Source organism: Lepidochelys kempii, chromosome 6 (genome assembly GCF_965140285.1).
Source record: "Lepidochelys kempii isolate rLepKem1 chromosome 6, rLepKem1.hap1, whole genome shotgun sequence".
Taxonomy (NCBI): Eukaryota; Metazoa; Chordata; order Testudines; family Cheloniidae; genus Lepidochelys; species Lepidochelys kempii.
Window position 1 is genome coordinate 26,304,113 of NC_136385.1, and position 18,562 is coordinate 26,322,674.

The window sequence follows — 18,562 nt, forward strand, 5'->3', positions numbered from 1 at the left end:
GGCAGAAGGACACATAGTCTGCCTGGAGCTTTGAGAGGTTTCCAGTTACCTTTCATTATATCAACACCACTTACTTTGCAAAGCACTGTTATCACTCATCACCATACCCTAATGCTGATACAGGAAACCTTTAATCCATCTCCCCCGTTGGATGAAACCTTCCCAGCACTCAGTTGCAAGATGAAATCGATCCTGGATCCCAGTTAGAGAACAGTAATCCAATAATGCACTGCCATCTCATTATTATCCAGCTTCCATAGCCCACTACAGGACCCTGGCCTCTTCTACTCTGTGTCCTTCATTATGCTGAACTGTTAGGGCAGGAACCTCCCCATATAGGGTCAGTACAGATCTGGCACATGTATGATCAGCTTGTATCTGTCAGGGACTGTTGTCCGTGATGGCAGCATTCAGAGGTTCTTTTCTGGGCTTTCACTGGTCATTCACGAGCTTTAGAGTGTGCTGAAGGTGTCAGACCAAAGGATATGTCCCAGGTTACCAGGAGACTTTGATTAATACACAAAGGGCTTGATTTACTGAGTGCCCTCCAGTTCATCAGATACAATTATTTACAGATATAAATGCTACCACTCAGGCATCTAATTACCCATTTGCCCCTGCAGTAAGGCACCTAAATGGCAGCATGTTAATTATGTGTACAAAACTGGAGGTCAACCTTTAGGCCCTTTTAAAAATGAGGGCTCAAGGCTTGATGTTAAGATAAAGAACTAGCAGTTTTACTGAATGTTTCCCACTTTGCTGGAGGTCTGAGCAGAGCTGCCTAATGCTCCCAAAGTGACCTACTGCAGCAACAAGCACTGACTTTTACATAAAACCTGAACTGAATTGTTCGGGAGCTGTTGCTAATTGATGTCCCCTAGACTCCTGGTCAGGAACACAAAGGGGGTAATTTCCAAAACATTATAACTTTATGTTTCTGCAATAGGGTCTAGGGGCACTGCCCTGTTCCTTTAAACAAGGGGTTAACAGGAAGAGCTCAACTTCCCCTTCCCCATGTGTTTGTTCCCATGAGCAGGACTATCTGAGTGTCTAATACAGGGAGGAAAGGGAAGATAGTGTCTTTGAGAAGGTTAAGTTCCACACTAAGGGTCACAGGACTGGGCTGACCCTCCAGCTGGGGTTTTTATTGTTTGGTTTCTGATTGTAGTTCTTGTCAAAAAACATGTAACCTTTGCTGACCGTGATTGGTTTTTATCTCATGCTGACTCATTTCACCCCCTGACAGCATAGGTGCTGGAACTAGGAGTGTGGGGCGTGCTGCAGCACCCCCTGACTTGAAGTGGTTTCCATTATATACAGGGTTTACAGTTGGTTCAATGGCTCTCAGCATCCTCACTTGTTCCAGCACCCCTGCCTGACAGGCTCCAACTGGTTTATTTTCTGACTGGGTATTGAAAGGGTCCCCCTTATTTGCAAGAGGAGTTAAGTTCTCAGGTTTGGACCTTTTCTCACCCAGACCCAAAAGACACACATTCTGACCACCCAAAGCAGAGACCATGGAAGGGCAACAGGAACTCCTCATAAATGCTGCCTTTTGTTGTTGTTGTTGTTGTTGTTAAGATGCATCTGCCATCTTGGTGACTCAAAAACAGTTTTAAAACATGACAATATAGACACAAACCTCACAAATTTTGACGAACTACACTATATAAGAGCTATTTAAAAGTACTTATGCTAGCTAACATGAAAGGGAGGTGATGGGTCCATGACTGCCTCTGGCATGGGTAAGAGAGAAAAGGAGAAGAGGAGGGACAGGTATTTATACCCTTTATCCATGGCAGGAGTTCCCAACCTGGGGATCATGACCCAGTGTTCAAGGGTCACCACTGCCTTGCCCATCCCCTATTTCTAAGTAGGAAGGCAGTCAATGTTAGATGGGAAAGAGGCTTTCGAAAGTGTTGGGAGCCAGTGTTTTGTGGAATTCTGGACTCAAGGGACTTCCACATGCCAACTAATTACCCACAGCCACATGCCGAGGCAAGCAACTACTAAAATGAGCCTCTATAGGGGTGGAGGAGGCAATACATACAGTGGCCTTTCTTTTCCTGAAAATCAGTCACTGAATTTTCTGCCATTCACAGAACATGTTGATATTGCTGTTTCCTGCCTCATGGATTGGTGTCTGATATCCCAGCCTTAAATGCCATCTGAGATCCCACTCCTACTGAGTATCCTGCATTTCTGTTGTTTTCAACGGGAGCAGAAAGATGTTCTGCACATCTTAGGGCAATGCAGGTTCAGGCCCTCAAAGGGTCAGTAATGGTTGGTTAATGGTTGCCGCATCCCAAAGACTGCATCTCAGACGCTATGTATTCTTCTGCCCCAAGAGGAGAAAAGTGAACTTGCGTGAAGTGAAATAAGCAGATCCTGGGGAGCTGCCCTGAATTTTTCTAACCCATGTTCCAATCCTTTCTCCACAGCCACAGGGATTTAAAACCAGAAAACCTACTGCTGGATGAAAAGAACAACATCCGGATAGCAGACTTTGGGATGGCATCACTGCAGGTCGGGGACAGCTTGTTAGAAACCAGCTGTGGGTGAGTGGCTCAGACTGTATAATAGAAATCAGAGATTGGCAGAGACCTCTTGGAACAGCCACTCACTCTCCCTTCCCAAGTAGAGACCTAGCCGGACACATCTAGCTTTGAGCTAACACTTATTTGTAGGACAGAGTGGGGTGTGTGCACACAAGTGTGTGTGCGTGCGTGTGTATGGGGGAGATTATAGATGTATATGCTGTGCAGTATTTCAGTTGTGGTCGCTTACATCAAGCTCGAATTTCCTCAGTATAGTAGAAAATCCATAAGCTATATATAAGATTTGTTAACTAGACCAATATTCTCAAAACTGACTAATGATTTAGAGTGCCTCAATTTTTGGAGGCCCAACTTGGAATGCATTAAAGGGGCCTGGTTTTCAGAGGGTGAGTGCTCAATATTTTCTGAAAATCAGGCTCCTTTAAGCAGGGCTCTGGAGTGGAGCCCGCGGAGCAGCTCCGGAGCAGTGGAGCTGCAGGTTTTTGCCTGGAGCTGGAGCGGAGCCGGAGCACAGCTCCAAAGCCCTGCCTTTAACGTGTCTCTGAGGTGGACCCAAAATCCACATCACTCCTGAAAATGTTGGCCTGTCTCTTCTTTCACTGGCCATATCATATTCTTGGGGAACTGAAAATTGATAAAACAATAGTGATCATTTTTCAAGAGTGGATTTAAAAAAAAATACCTGGGGAGAAAAAAATTAAAGTGATTTGTAAAGGATTTTGTGTCCTGCTCATACTGTCTGCTGTACATCCCAGTCTCATCACTTTTTCTTCATCCTCCCCACAGTTTGACTGCTTGGTCACAAACAGCACCAGAGTGGAAGGCAGTTGGGTTTTGCATGGTTACACATAGGGTGGGAATGTAGGATACAAACAATAAATGAGGCAGAAGGTTTTAAAAATCTTTTGCATTGGTTTAATTGTCAGTGGAACAGCCGATTGCTGATCAAATGCATACCATTCAATATGACAGCCTTTCTAGGAAGTTCCAAGACACTAAAGCAGCCAAAAATAAACACTAAAAATTATTAAAAATAGAAACTGAATACCAGGTTCCCTAAATACTCTTCTTAAATCACTGAAACACATAAGGATGAGATCCTCCATTTTTCAGGCTTCTCTAAATGGTAGTGTTTGTAGTGACTCAACTGTAGATTACCCCAGCTCACCACTTGTGGAACCTGCTGTACACTAGCACCACCTACTGGTAATACTAGGGAATTGCTTTCCTGACCACTTGCCGTCCAATGAAAGGTCACTTATGAGCTGCCACTTCCAATTGAAGAGAGTTCACATCAAACAAGTGGTAGACTGAACAACAGCATGAAGGGGCTACAAGCTGCATTGTCCATATATGGGGCTTTAACTCAACACAAGTTTCGTATTTTGGTATGAATTTGGTTCTCATCACAATGAGCTCAGTGTTTCCAGCTTTGGATAGTGGAATCTGGTTCATGATCTTCCTCCCACACAGCTCTGTTCACTCCTCGCCTTCAGCACTTGTGCAGTTGCAGTGTTGAGGGTCCCACACAGCTTGACATCAATCCTGACCTGTAATAGTCCCTGATCTTCCAATCTAACATTCCCTCACAGCTATGCCAGCCTGGATGTGCAGCAGCCCCAGCTATTCCAGTTTGCAGCCCCCTCGCAACTGTGTCTGTGCACCTCAATCTGGACATTCAGCACCTTTTCCGTTCCAGTCTTGGGTCGACACACAATGCTGCCACTGCATTTCAATCCTGATTCATTCTACCCTTGTTTCTCCAGTCCTGAACCTCTCCTGGGCAAAGGATGCCAGGAGTGAATAATTGTGTGATGTTTGTGATGTGGACAAATACCTGTTGATTAATTGATTGAGATCCACCAGTTCCTTTACACTTGTACCCCAAGTCAGGATTTGAACTCATACCTACATAGATGAAAGGTGAATAACTGTGGGGCGTCATGTTATTGCTAACTGCTGCTTTCAAACTTACGTTCTCAGGTAAGAAATGAAATTCTCACCTCAGTGACTGCAACACCTCTATGTACTTCTAAGGAACCTTTCTTTCCTCACCCAAACAAACAATCTTACCTTGCCTTCCAGGATTTTTCAAATTCCTAGGGAACCACTCAGCAAGGATCCAGCGCTTGTTAGCGGATAGCACTGTCAGCCCGGCCTAGTCTTGAAGGGAGACCTCCCTTCCATCAGCAGTGCTGGAATTCAAACCTCAGTGCCTCCCAGAGCAAACCCCATGTTGCTGCCTTAAAATGCACTAATAAAGAAATCAAAGGAACGGAAGAGACATGCCTGTAATAAACAGAACACAGCAACCCTGTGATCCCCTGCCTTGCAGATGCATTTTAAGAACGGCGCCAATCACTGGGCCTCCATGTGAGCTATTACACCACTTCATTAATTCTCCTGGCATGGGGCCCAGCATGGCTGATACTGGTGCCTTGTGATGTGTCTTGGTTGGGGATGAAAGAAAGGAGAGAGGAAGGAATATATAATGGCATGCCACATATTCACAAAGAAAGGCAGTAGATTTCTGGCTGCCGTTCCCTTGTAGAATTCAGTAACCAGTATCAGAGCTTTTCAAGGCAACAGTTTTACCTTCACTTGCTCCACAGTGTGTGTCTGGTGTTTTCGGCCATTGCGAAAATACAAAAAATGGCTGAATTGTGGCTGAGTTATTGCGCTTTAACGAGTGGCTTCTTCAGGCATCCAGAAGTTAATTTGCAGGGGGGGTTGTCTGTGCTGTGAACATGGATAATGGCATGAAACTGTAACATTCTCACACAAAGAGTCTCCAGGTACTTCAGTCAGTAGAAGCATGAGGATCAGATGGCATTCATCAATGTGGTGAAGCTAACTTTCTAATGATGTGGCATAAGGATTTGAGTGTGCAGTCACAGACCCTTATTCGATGCAGGTTAAGCTTCCTAGTATGACATATAATTTGGATGCATTTCAGGTCAACAAGCTCTGATTGGCATCAGAGGCAACATTACATGGCTCCGAATGTTACCTTCATGTAGCTGCTGATATTTAATATTCCATGTCTCAGTTTTACTGTTTGATGGGAATTACTCATTGGATCAGCACAGATTGTTTTCTGTAGCACTGATGGCTACAGATAAAAATGTCCCTGAAGGAAATGATAAAAGTGCAATCTGATTGTGTTAATGTGTGTCGGAGGACATGGAAGAGGAGTGGGGAGGTGGACTAGCTGTTCCATTGATATAATTTGTCACTAACTGACTATGTGTTAGGCTTTGGTTGTAATAAATCCGCATTACTGGAAACTTGTATCTCAAATCCTCATGCACAATGCAAAGGAATAACTGACACGTGTCTCTAGACCCCTGAGACAAGGAGGAACAATGCTTAGGGTCTGCAGGGATGATAGTGACACTGGCAACACAACTTGCTGCGGAAATTGTACAACAAGGCAAGTGTTCTTCTGGAGAAACAGTCCCTCAAGTGCAGAAGTAACACAGCAAATCTTTGCATTCCTCCGAGAGCTGGGGAGGCCTATGAGCAGACAGCAGACAGCTGATGGAGCTGGGGACTTGTGGGATGCAGCTTTTATTAGTTCACATTTCTTCATCTCTTCCTGGTCTTTACCCTTCCAGGCAAAGAAAACCAAGGCAATTAAATACTGGGAAGCTCTCTCATCCCTCTCAGTCATTTCTTCACTGGGTGCTTTGTTGTGATATTGTAGAATGGTAAATGTAACTCAACGCATTTGTCTGTCCCTAGCTCAGAGGAATGATTGGTTTATGGTTAAAGCACTGTACTGAGACTCAGAAGATCTGGGTTCTATTCCTTGCTCTACCACAGACTTCCTATGGGACCTTGGGCAAGTCACTTAATCTCTTTATGCTCTGGTTCCCCATCTATAAAAGGAGATGATACTACTTGCTGTCTCTCACCCCCTGTCTGTCTTATCTACTTAGCTTGTGAGTTCTGCAGGGCAGGGACTATCCCTTGCTGTGGTTATGTAACATGCCTTGAATAATGATGCCCCAATCTTGGTTGGGGTCTCTACATGCTACCGTAGTACACATAATAATTTCTACAGAAATCTCAGAAAAGGTATGAGGAGGTTGGGGGATTCTCTGGGACCCTAACCCATCTCAAGATCTTAGAGGGGCAGTCTGAAAAATGGAAGGAATAAAAGGAGACGTTGTCAAGGTATGACTGTGGAGAGTTCGTAATCATCTTTCCTGATTTCCAGTTGTTTCTTGTGCTGTTTGAGAAGCCTGGAAATCATCTCCCCTCCCCCTTCCCAATTCTTATCCCAGCTTAGAAAAACTCAGTCCCTGACGGAAAGGGATTGCTGCAGGCAGCTGGGTGATTGAGAATCCAGCAGCAGTGTTAGTTAGTCTCTGTGCTGACTAGCTCCAAATCTCTGTGCCCAAAATGAACAGTAGCTAAGGTAAAGCAGCTGACACATAAATGTGGCTTGCCCCAACACCTGAAGAAGCAGTCAGTACAGAAACTTATGCTCCTGTTGACGGGTCCTCAATGAACTGGCTGTATGAAGCAGTCCCCTTCCTTCACTATCTCCAAGGGGACTCCCTGCCCTAATCCAAAAAGCTACATGGATGTGGTAAGAATGATGATGATGATGATTGTCTCTCATTTTATTTAGAATGAGAAAAGAAGTCTTGCACCAGTCACTTTATAATGGAGGAAGAAAGAGCAGCCACTTCAAACCCCAGCTCAGCCAATGCCTCTTCTCCACAGCACTCCTTCGAGACATTTCCCAGTACCCCTTCAGGCCCACAGACTCCCTGGATCTATCAAATAAGCATGCCTGCTCAATAAGGATGATTATCAGTTGAGTTTAGGCACAGGGTGTGTTCTCTTTATCTTCAGCAATCAAGGTAGTGCTTGATTGCACAAGGCCACAGCAGAAATTCCAGATTCCCCAATACCTATCTTTGGTGCCTGACCACACCCCTTGCAAGGCAGTAGTTCAAGACAGGAATCTAGTGTTGCCACCATTCCTGATTTTCAGGAGCCAGTCCTCGTTCTGATGAAGCTGTCCCATGTCCTGCACACCCTTTCTCTGTATAAATATATATATTACATACACACAAGCTGTGTTAAAATAACATTATGAAGGTTGTAAAGTCAAGCACTCAGAGGTTAGGAAATGCCGGGATTAAGGTTGCCTGTGCAGCCTTAACTCAGCCCCATTCTATTATGCATAAAATTCAGTTCTTAATTACTGCTGTTTTTTACACAGGGTCCCCTGCCTAATTCAGTGCACAGAAAGGATCTTATTCAATTGATGAGCAAGTGCGGAATTATTTTTTTTCTTCTCATTGTTCAATGTGTGGCCCCTTGCCATTTTTATTGTGCACTATTTAGACCCATCTCTGAAGACAGAATTATGAATTTTCTCGTGGTCTTTTCTATGGCATTCATCACTATAATATCTAGGCACTTCACAAACGTACATTAATTTATTTTCACATCATCCCTGTGAGATTAGGTAGTATTATTTTCCCCATTTTACAGATGGGGAATTGAGGCACAAAGAGATTGAGGTCAAAAGTACCTGCTTTCTTTGGGTGCCCCATCTTAGACAGTGAGGACCTTATTTTTTCAGAGTAGCTAGCATTATATATCACTTTATGTGTTCAAAGCAGAGCTCCAAAGACTTCAGTTTCAGCTTATCACTTTCTGCAAATCAGACCACAAGATCTCAAGTTAGGCACTGAGAAAATGAGGAACACACAATGATTGACCGTCTGTGGAAAGTTTGGTTTAAATGATTTGCCTGGCATCACATGGGAACTCTATTGAGCATATGCAAAGAGCAGTTTTTCAAAGGCTTATAACTTTGCTATATTTGGACAGATTTTCCTGGAGAAAGCAAAAGGCACATCCATGATGTAAAGGCCATGCCCCATTCCAGTCCCTGTTCCAAGCCATGGGAGTGCTAGAGCTTCTCATAGAAAAGGTTGTCAGAAATTTTTAACATGGGCAAAACAATGTATTTTTCACCACCCTTGTTCTTGGAAACAGCTGGACTTTTGGGGCTGAAATTTTCCCAAAGCATTCAGCACAAACTAAACATCAACAGTGTATGTTTGGCAGAGTGACAACCAATTGAAAAAAGGGTTATATAATGGGAAGTATCAGCCAACAGTCCTTCTTATAATACATCCTAAAAAGCTGTGTTAAAAGAATGTTTAAGGTTGCAAAGTCAAGGACTCAAAAATTAGGAAATGCCCTATTTAAGGTTGCCAATACAACCTTAATTCAGCCCCCTTATGTGTATGCATTATGATACCATCTTTAATTATGTGATCACATATTATTTTTTCCACTGGATCCCTCTGCCTTATTCAGTGCTTATTTGGAAGGTGCTCACTGATTGAGCAGCTATTCAATATTTTGTTTTATGCTCATCATTCAGTGTCTGGCCTCTGGCCTTATTTACTGCACATTAATCAAACCTAGCTCTGATTACAGATATATGAATTTCCTGATGGGCTTTTCTATGATGCTTAGTTCTTTCTGAATATTAGTGAATTTATCTTTACAACATCTCTGTGAGGAGAGAGAGAATTATTATCCCCATTTTATACATTGAGAACTGAGGCACAGAAATTAAAGCCAAAATTGTTGAGTAATTTTAAGTGTCCAATGTGAGACACCTAGGGCCTGATTTTTCATAGTAGTTCGTACATTATAGCACTCTATATGTGCAAAGCAGAACTTCCATTGACCTCAGTTGCAGTTGTGAGTGCTTAGCATTTCTGAGCATCCAGGTGTCTCAAGTTGGGTACCCAGAAAATGAGAAACACACAGTACCCACATGTTTAAAGTTTGGTTTAAGTGACTTGCCCAGCTTTATATAGCAACTCTGTGGCACAGGCAGGGATAGAATTCATTTCTCCTTGTGGCATGCAGCTGCCTTAACCAGAAATCCATCCTTTCTCTTCCTGCAATTCCCACATTCCCTGCACACCTTCCAACTTCAGCAACAAGTGAGGCAGAAGTACTACAGACAACAGCCTCACCCACTGAACAACCTGAGAGCACAGTGCATCCTGTGCAATCTTCATTCTGGCATTTCCTAACTTTTTAATGCTTAACTTTGCAGCCTTATTATCCTTTTAATGCGGGGGGAGGGGGAGTGTTTGGGGTTCGGGTGGAACGTTGGTGGTAATTTCCTACATTTTAAAAAATGTAAGTAGTTCTAATTCTGAATTTCCTAGGTTTACAATACTCGCTTTTGGGATAATTATAACATTTCTGTAATTTTTTTTACCTTGAATTACTAAAATGTTCTCTCAACATTTACTCCATCTTAACATAGTTTTTTGCCTGGGAATTTCCTTGGTTTATTAAAATGTTTATGCATGAATACTATATGAGAAACCCAAAGAGAATTCTACTATGTGATATTTCTAATGATTTGAAGATATATGGTATCAACCATCACCTTTTTTTTGTCAATTTTAGTTATTTATTTTAAGACAGATAGCCCAGTGCACCAGATAAGCACAAAAGCATCCAGACTGGTGCTAAGGGACAGGAGGGTTGGGAAAGCCAAGCCCCTGAGTCCCAGTGTCTCTGCACTTGAAGGGCTTCTTCTGTGCTCTTGCTTCTGTTCCCCCACTAGTGCTGCCTTCATTGGCAGTGGAGCCAAGGCAACAGTGCCATGGGAAGCCATCGATGTGGAAAGAGAAGTTTAACAAAGAGAAGTTTAAGGGTTACTTGATTACTGTCTGTAAGTATCCAGAGGGGGAACAAATATTCTTCAGACTATCGGAGAAAGGTATAACACCATCCAATGGCTGGAATTTAAAGCTAGACAAATTCAGATTGACAATAAGGTGCAAAGTTTTACCAGTGAGGGTAATTAACCATTGAACAGCTTACCGAGGGGTGTGGTGGATTCTCCATCACTAGCTATTTTTAAATGAAGATTGGATGTTTTTCTAAAAGATCTGCTCTAGAAATTATTTGGGGGAAGTTCTATGGCCTGTGTTATTCAGGAGCTTTGAGTAGATGATCACAATGGCCCCTTCTGGCCTTAGAATCTGTGAATCTATAAATGAAAAAAGCTAGCATGTGGCCGTTGAACTTTTAAAGAGCAGTGACCACCGGATCAAATAATCCACCAGTGAGAACTCTTGACACGTCTAATATCCTTTATGCCACTGACTTATGTGAGCCAATAGAGTTATTGCATGCAAATTAGCTGTACAGGAAATGTGGAGATTGGCTGAGTTATCTCTGGTGTCAATGGCTCTACTTAAGACAATGGTTCTCACACTTTTTAATATATTTAACACCATTATAAATGCTGGAGGCAAAGCGGGGCTTAGGGTGGAAGCTGACAGCTCGTGACCCCCCATGTAATAACCTTCCAACCCCCAGTTTGAAAACCCCTGTCTTAAGAGTTACTTGGGTGGTTGACCTGAGCCTGCCTGTAGCCTATATATAATTAGGCACAATTGTTAATAACTTAGCTTAATTACAACTTAATTCCTATGTACAAGATTTCAATTAATTTTAACTCTGTGGACTTTTTGTGTTGAAGCATCTATGTTAGTCTCTCACTAAAATCATTTGGGATAGAGTAAAGACTGACACAGATGCTGGAGTTCTTAGAGGACCCAGTTTTTAATACATTTTAATTCATAAACTAATTAATGGATTTCCTTCATGCTTGAAGAGTAAGTGCTGTAAGGTTGGGGAGGATATGCTGTATTTTTCATACAAAGCAAACAAGTTCAGTGCCTGCTTTAAGTGTAAAACAGAACTCAACCTTAACTACTGAGTGGTTACAGCACCATCATCAGATAGCCCCTCTCCTAAGCTTAGACCCTGCCAGACCGTCACTGTGTTGTTCTCCTTTCCAGTATATCTCTGCCACTTTGTCTCTCCTGCCTTCCTCCAGTGGCATTTCTCTATCTTCATCTTTCTCCAGCAGAATTCCCCATTCCTCTTGTCCCACCCTTATGGCACTCCCCTTCCTCTCAGCCCTTAGCACCCAGCCTGTAGGAGAAGGTGTGGGAGGCCTTCAGTGCTGCTATCTGACTTTCTGCCTCTGAAAGCCAACTGGGAACCAATGAAGAGCAGCAGAGGAGGAGGAGAGGCAGCATATGGCAGCCCCAGCAGTAGCAGAAACAACAGCTAGTGGCAGGAGGAGAAAAATGCAGCCACACCTGCCCTCTTTAACTCGGGAACTCAGAGCATGAGGACAACAGAGACAGAGTGAGTGTCCCATGCACTGAGAACATACTCCTTCCAGTTGTTGAGGCCTGAAGAATGGTCACTTGGAGAATCACTGCTTCCCCCAGAGGTCATAGCCTACAGAATGACCATTCAGAGAATCATTGCTCCTGTGGGCAGGCCGTGGCCCAGGGAAGTCAGTTTCACCTGTCAAATAAACAATTCACTGGCGCTTCTTCACAGCAGAGCCCTCTGGCAAAAGCTGCTTCTTGATCTTGCTTAGTGATATTATTTGTTATCAAAAACAGATTGTGGCTTGACTGCATAGAGATGTAGCTGAAAGATGAGGAAAATGGCCTAGGGGGAAGAAGCAGAGAAAGTTGCTTAGACATACACACATTGAATAATTAGTGATAAGAGCCAAGGAAATATTCATGACTCTGTGGAAAGAGAAATAGATTTTTGATTAAATTTGAGTTTTTCTCTTTCAACCAGTTGAAGTTGCTTTGTGATTGGCAGCATGGAAATGAATTTTCTATGTGTTCTGGCTGGCCTGAGGATCCCATGTGGCCAAGATAAAACCACAGATATACAGCTGCCATACACTGGAAAGAATTCAGAGTGGCGATGCCAGAAGCCTGTACTCTCTTGGCTGTTGCAGTGCAGCTGTTGAATGGTCAGGTTAACCCAGCTTCCTCTCCCTCAGCTTTATCCATGTACCCTACTTCCAAAAATGCCCCAGTTCCACAAGCATCATTTATTTAGGTAGCCCAGCCTTCCACGAGTATGATATTGCCAGTTTGTTCCACTGTTAATTGGATTTTTTTACACCTTCCACAGGGTTAGTGGATGCTTCCACACATCTGATTGGCATTCAAGGGATTTTTGTATCCTTCTCCCCTCCTCTCCTCCCAGCTTCTGGGAGGATTCCAGTAGACTCCAGCAAGGGGGATCCTTTAAGAATCCTGTAAGATTCCCTTCCAATCTGGGGGAGATATGGGGACTGTGACGCATTTGAGGTGCATGATGGCAGCATGCAGAAGAAGATACGTTGGTATGCAGGTTGCAGTACTGAGCCCCCTCTCTCTTTTGAACGGATGAGTGTTGTCAGACGGTGTGATTGGGGAGATTGTATTCCAGGCTTGCCTCCCTCAGTATCCATAGATAGGAGTGTTGGCACCTGTCACTGGTAAAGTTGCCATACAGGAATAAAAATGGTGAGGCAATCCGTATAACTAAGATAGAAAAATGTTACTCTGTTCTCTCAATGCACCTGAAAATGCCATGTCCCACCCAGGAAATATTCTGTTCCGACAGAACGGGAAGGGTGGTTTAGCAGCCAGGACACCGAACTGGGGCGCAACAGACCTGGGTTCAATTCCTACCTTGGTTGCTGACTTCCTAGGTAACTATGGGCAAGTCATTTTATCTACCTGGTGCCTCAGTTCCCCATCTGTAAAACGGGGATGGTACTTCCCTACCTTACAAGGATGTTGTGAGATCCGTTGAAATCCGTTGAAGATCGTGAGAAATTCAGATCCTATGGTGATGGGAGCCATATACTTACCTAGACGGCGCCCTAACACAGTTGCTCCATCCTGATGTGCTTTTTCAGGTGGACGTTCCATAGGTAGCTGCTGGGACTCAGCAGCAGAGCATGCCTTCAAACGAACACGTCCATTACTATGCGCAAGTCTGCACTACCGTGCTACATCGGCGCACCTGCACCAGTTCAGTTGTGCCACTGAAGACGCGCTATGCCAATGGGAGAGCGCACTCCCACTGACATAATTACTCCACCTCCGTGAGAGGTGGAAGCAATGTCAGCAGGAGAGCGTCTCCTGCCAACATAGCGCAGTGTGGACGGCACTTTAAGTCGATGTAACTTATGTCTCTTGAGGGGGGTGTTGTTTTTGCATCAACTTAATCGATTACATCGACTTAATCGGTAGTGTAGACGAGCCCTGAGTGACTTAGCTGAATGGCTGGTTGAACCAAATATCCACGGTCAGATGTAAACTGTTTTTATGCTCTGTCTGCTGCAAGCGGTAATTGATGTTTTCAGTCCTCACATGCACTGATACACATCCTACATCTCCCATCTCGGGCCCTTACACTGCTCTGACTAAGCACCTCAGTTCCAATCTGCAATTTGCTATGCTAGTCCAGTCCTGGACTCCAACCCGAAGTCTGTTCCTGCTCTTCGTCCCTGACTTGGATCTCTGCTAAACCGAGACTGCCAGCTCTGCAGTGGTTTTATGATGTGTAGAAATACCTGTCAGGGATTCTGTCACTCACCAAAATAATTTCATTTGCGATCCATGTTGCATTTGATCGCTGGTCTGAAAGCCAGTCCATTAACCCATTGCATCCCCCAAACTTCATTCCATATTATTATGAATCTGTGACACAATAATAGTTCAGTGGAGGACAGCCTAATGAATCTGTTGAAGATGTATCTGCCGCTGCTTTTCTGTGTCCTGACTGGAGGATGATAGGACAGCTAGGAGGGTGAGGCTCCATGGCAGTAGGGAGGACAGTTATAGACTTGGGAGGAGATGATGAAGGCAGCTGTTCCTGGCAGTGGCTCAAAATGGCTGAGCTGTATCTTCTGGAGTTACATGTGTGTGGCTGGGCATATCTTTGTTTAAGAGTAACTGGACTAATGTACCTAGCATGAATAAAAACATGCACTTACACAAACTACTCTGCACCTTACGTTGACATCAGTTTCCTTCCGACAAGGGTAAATGACCCACTGCAAAGCCCTGAAATTAATGGGAGCTTGGCCAAGGGCCAAGAATATTGTTATTTTATCACTATCATACATGGGATTGTGATGTTTGAAAGATGCGGATGTTTATATAGCAGCAGCCAACACTGCCATGTTCTGGGCCCTTAAGCAGCCTCTGTGGAAATATTGGGACCTCTATTTTGCCATGAAACTGCAGATCTATAAAACTACAGTTATACCAGCGCTGTTGTACAGCAGTGAAATGTGAGGACTGAGGAATGGCTGAAGACAGGTGGACTGATGTTTTTGATTCTCTCCATTTTCATCAGCTGCTTCATATTAAGTGGGAGGACAAGATCAGTAATGAAGATATTCATAGCAACCGCCAGCATCAGCACTGGTTCAATTTTGGTGGCTTTCTTGGTTTGGACATATTATTAGGATGGAAGACATGAATTTCAAAGCATATTTGCCAAGGAATGGAGATGAAAAGTGGTCTGCAGTAGCTTTGGTTCTACAATAAGATTGCCAGTGATGGACAGAAACTGAATATCCAGGCAGATTGTCGTATGGACCTAGCTAGAGATGGATACGCTCCTTTGGGATGTGCCTTGAGTATGATGATTGTTATCATAATATGTTGCATTTCTATAGCCATTTCTGTCCAAGAATCTCAAAGAATTTTGCAAACACAGATGAATTAAACCACACAACACCTTTGTGAAGTAGAGAACTAATATTATTATTACTTCTGTTTTACAGGTGATGAAACTGAGGCACAGAGAAATTAAGGCCAAATTTTTTCAAAAGTGGCCATTAATTTTAGGTGCCACAAAACTGAGGAACTCAAAATCAGTGGCCACTTCACAAAATTTTGGACTAAGTAACTCACCAAAGAATATGCAGGACATAAGAGCTGGCAACAGAGCCCCAGTATCTTCACTCCAACTTCTTTGCTTTAGCCACATGACCATCTTTTCCCTCCCAAATAGGCAGCTACATGCCAGTACCAAATCCACCCAACTATGTGAAGACAGAGCCCGATTTTTATTAAATTAGAATTGAACCATAGTCTGTTTTGACTTAATAATCTAAATTTGCAAGCTCCCTCCTAAATGAAGACCACCTGAGGACTACGGATCTGATAGCCCAGGTTAGAATGTCCCTTGTATTTGTAAAAGCTGCCTTCTGTGGACAGTTTCCAACAGACCCAAACTTTGCTGAGCCTTACTTCACAGGTCTATATCACATTGCTTAAGCTTAGCTTGCAATATGATATGTCTCCACAGAAATCAAACAGCTGCAGGGCCACCTGACTTGGGCTTGCAGGGCTTAGGCTGCGGGGCTGTAAAATTGCTGTGTAGACAGCCCAAGCCCAAACATCTATACAGCCTAAGCCACACGAGCCCAAGTCAGCTGACCCAGGCCAGCCACGGCTGTGTCACAGATCTTTTATTCCAGTGTAGACGTACCCTCAGAGTCCTCAATATACCTTGGGTTTATCAAGATTCACCTTCCCAGTGCCATGGTATTGAATCCTCACATCGGGACATTGCATCTGTATTTTGTGTCAGGGTGGAAGTACAGTTCATGCAGTAATATCAGGCTTTAAGATTAAACTCGATAAGTTTATGGAGGAGATGGGATGATGGGATAACATGATTTTGGTAATTAATTGATCTTTAAATATTCATGGTAAATAGGCCCAATGGCCTGTGATGGGATGTTAGATGGGGTGGGATCTGAGTTACTATAGAAAATTCTTTTCTGTAGTATCTGGCTGGTGAATCTTGCCCATATGCTCAGGGTTTAGCTGATCGCCATATTTGGGGTCGGGAAGGAATTTTCCTCCAGGGCAGATTGGAAGAGGCCCTGGAGGTTTTTCGCCTTCCTCTGTAGCATGGGGCACGGGTCACTTACTGGAGGATTCTCTGCTTCTTGAAGTCTTTAAACCACGATTTGAGGACTTCAATAGCTCAGACATAGGTGAGAGGTTTCTCGCAGGAGTGGGTGGGTGAGATTCTGTGGCCTGCATTGTGCAGGAGGTCGGACTAGATGATCATAATGGTCCCTTCTGATCTTAATATCTATCTATGAATCATTGTGCATCAGTGCTGAGCTACAAACATTGTGACATAAAACAGGCATCACCAGCCACATGATTATTTTGGCCCAAAGGGCAAATACACAACTGGGGCAGCCTTATAATTACTAGGAGGTGTCAGTAGGAGTGTTACTGAGTCTTGGGGAAGTGCTTAGGCCAACTTGGGTCCCTCCTGCTTTGTCAGGCTGCCTTAAGTGGATACTATAAAGTAAATAGTCATTGCTGTAATCTTTAGGAAGTCTATCCTTTCCTGTTTTTTTAAAACAAAGTTGCATGTTAAAATCGTGGATTAGCTGTAGTTATGCGCACTGGAGAAGCCGAGAGCAAGTGAAAGATGACATTACCCTTGATAATTGCAAAGGTTCAGGGGGATGATTCAGGTGCATGTATCTGATTGGTGTGAAAGTGTTTTTTTAAAAACTAAGCTAGCATATGCCATGACTACCTTTAATTTTATACACAGGGCCAGGTAAAAATATCTGATGAGAGGCAACTGGGCTGCAGTTCTGCAGGATCAGTGTATAGCTCTCCATGCCTCTTCTCCCTGGCATGTTATAATACAATTTGAATGGAGCACAATGGGTAGAGTTCTTTTTGAATCCTGTAAGTGTCCATCCCAGGAGCCTCTATCCTAATCTAGGTGGTGCAGGGGAATATGTGGTCTTTGGTGGCTGCATCTTCACTGCAGAAAAGCACTGTGCTGATGGGTAAATTACCATACTGGTTTTGGGGGGGGCTAATAGAGACTCATGCATTTTTAGGGGTGTATTGCTATGTAGGAGTTGGGTGGAAAGCTGGGCTTCCCCTAAGCACTGACAATACATACAACTATGCCTCCATCAATATGGGCTAGACACTCTAGGTTCCAAATGGGACCCCAAGAATATGAGCTTCTTCAACGCAAGACCCTGGTCTTTTCATTGGCCTTCGTGGGCTTTGCTGAAGTGAGATAAGAACTCAGAAATCTGTTCCTGAAAGAGATGCATCAGAGCCTGATTTAAAGTTGCCTCTGTTTGTGAAGGTTTTCTCACAATTATGTGTTAGGATTATTCTTCCGGGTAGCCACTTCCTGGGTACGATTCTGTCTCACAAACGGGTTTCAGCTGAGGTCAGGGAGGGGAGTGTTGTTCTGTCTCTCCTAAATTATGTAGAAGGCTCCCAGATACCACTGTGGTGGGCAGATTACAAATATATCTAATAAGTATAGGTTTAGATGCTCATTTGATTGTGTTTTGCTTTACAGGTCGCCACATTATGCCTGCCCTGAAGTGATCAGGGTAAGTTAGCTTGTACTCTCAGCATTTGTATAAAAGCATGTCACTCGTTACATGGATGCAGGCAGGTGCCCACTACAGGAAGTGATCCCAAGGCAGTCAGCATTGCAAATGCTTAATATGACTGTCATTTTCCTTTATGTGACAAGGCCCAAAAGCGACTAGTGTAAAGGTCATGAACATATGTCATTCTCAGAGGGCAGAGGTCACTCATGATGGCCCAGCTACTTCAGTCGCTTGACCAGCCAGAAATACAATGGTTTTGTTTTCCATGTTACTTCCATCCAGTGGGCCTCCATGTCCCCTATGGAGTCCCTAAATATCCCCTCAAGACGAAGAAAACTGGATTGGACTGTCAGCACTGTTACTAGTTTGCTATTGAGCAATAGGAGGTACTCCCTTCTCCTGCTCTTTCTTCTTCCCCTAAGGCTGGCTGCTGTAGGCTCTGGTGGCCTAGGGCTCCAAAGGCCAGGCTTCCCACCTGTTGATGCACAGCAGTAATATGAAGCCAAGTGGTTCAGAAAATCAATAGAAGAGAATTGCCAGAAAACATTACAAGTTAGCAAATAATATGACCCATTCCAAGCTCCATAAAGAGCTAACCAGGAGAGAAGCAGCTTCTTGATATCCTGAAGGCATCTCTGACATTTGATTAAGTGCTGACTCCTTAGTTCTTTTACTGCTCTGTGGCCATTCGCTCCCT

General features: G+C 43.7%; 1 protein-coding gene across 9 annotated transcripts in view; it reads left to right on the forward strand.

Annotated features, from left to right (window-relative positions):
• Nucleotides 1–18,562, forward strand: part of BRSK2 (BR serine/threonine kinase 2) — a 427,682-nt gene that overhangs the window by 330,817 nt on the left and 78,303 nt on the right. For all 9 annotated transcript variants that reach the window (XM_078853168.1, XM_073347202.2, XM_073347203.2 and 6 more), the window contains exons 5-6: nt 2,442–2,558; nt 17,829–17,862. In XM_078853168.1, coding sequence (XP_078709294.1) covers nt 2,442–2,558; nt 17,829–17,862 — 151 coding nt within the window. The remainder of the gene's footprint in view (nt 1–2,441; nt 2,559–17,828; nt 17,863–18,562) is intronic.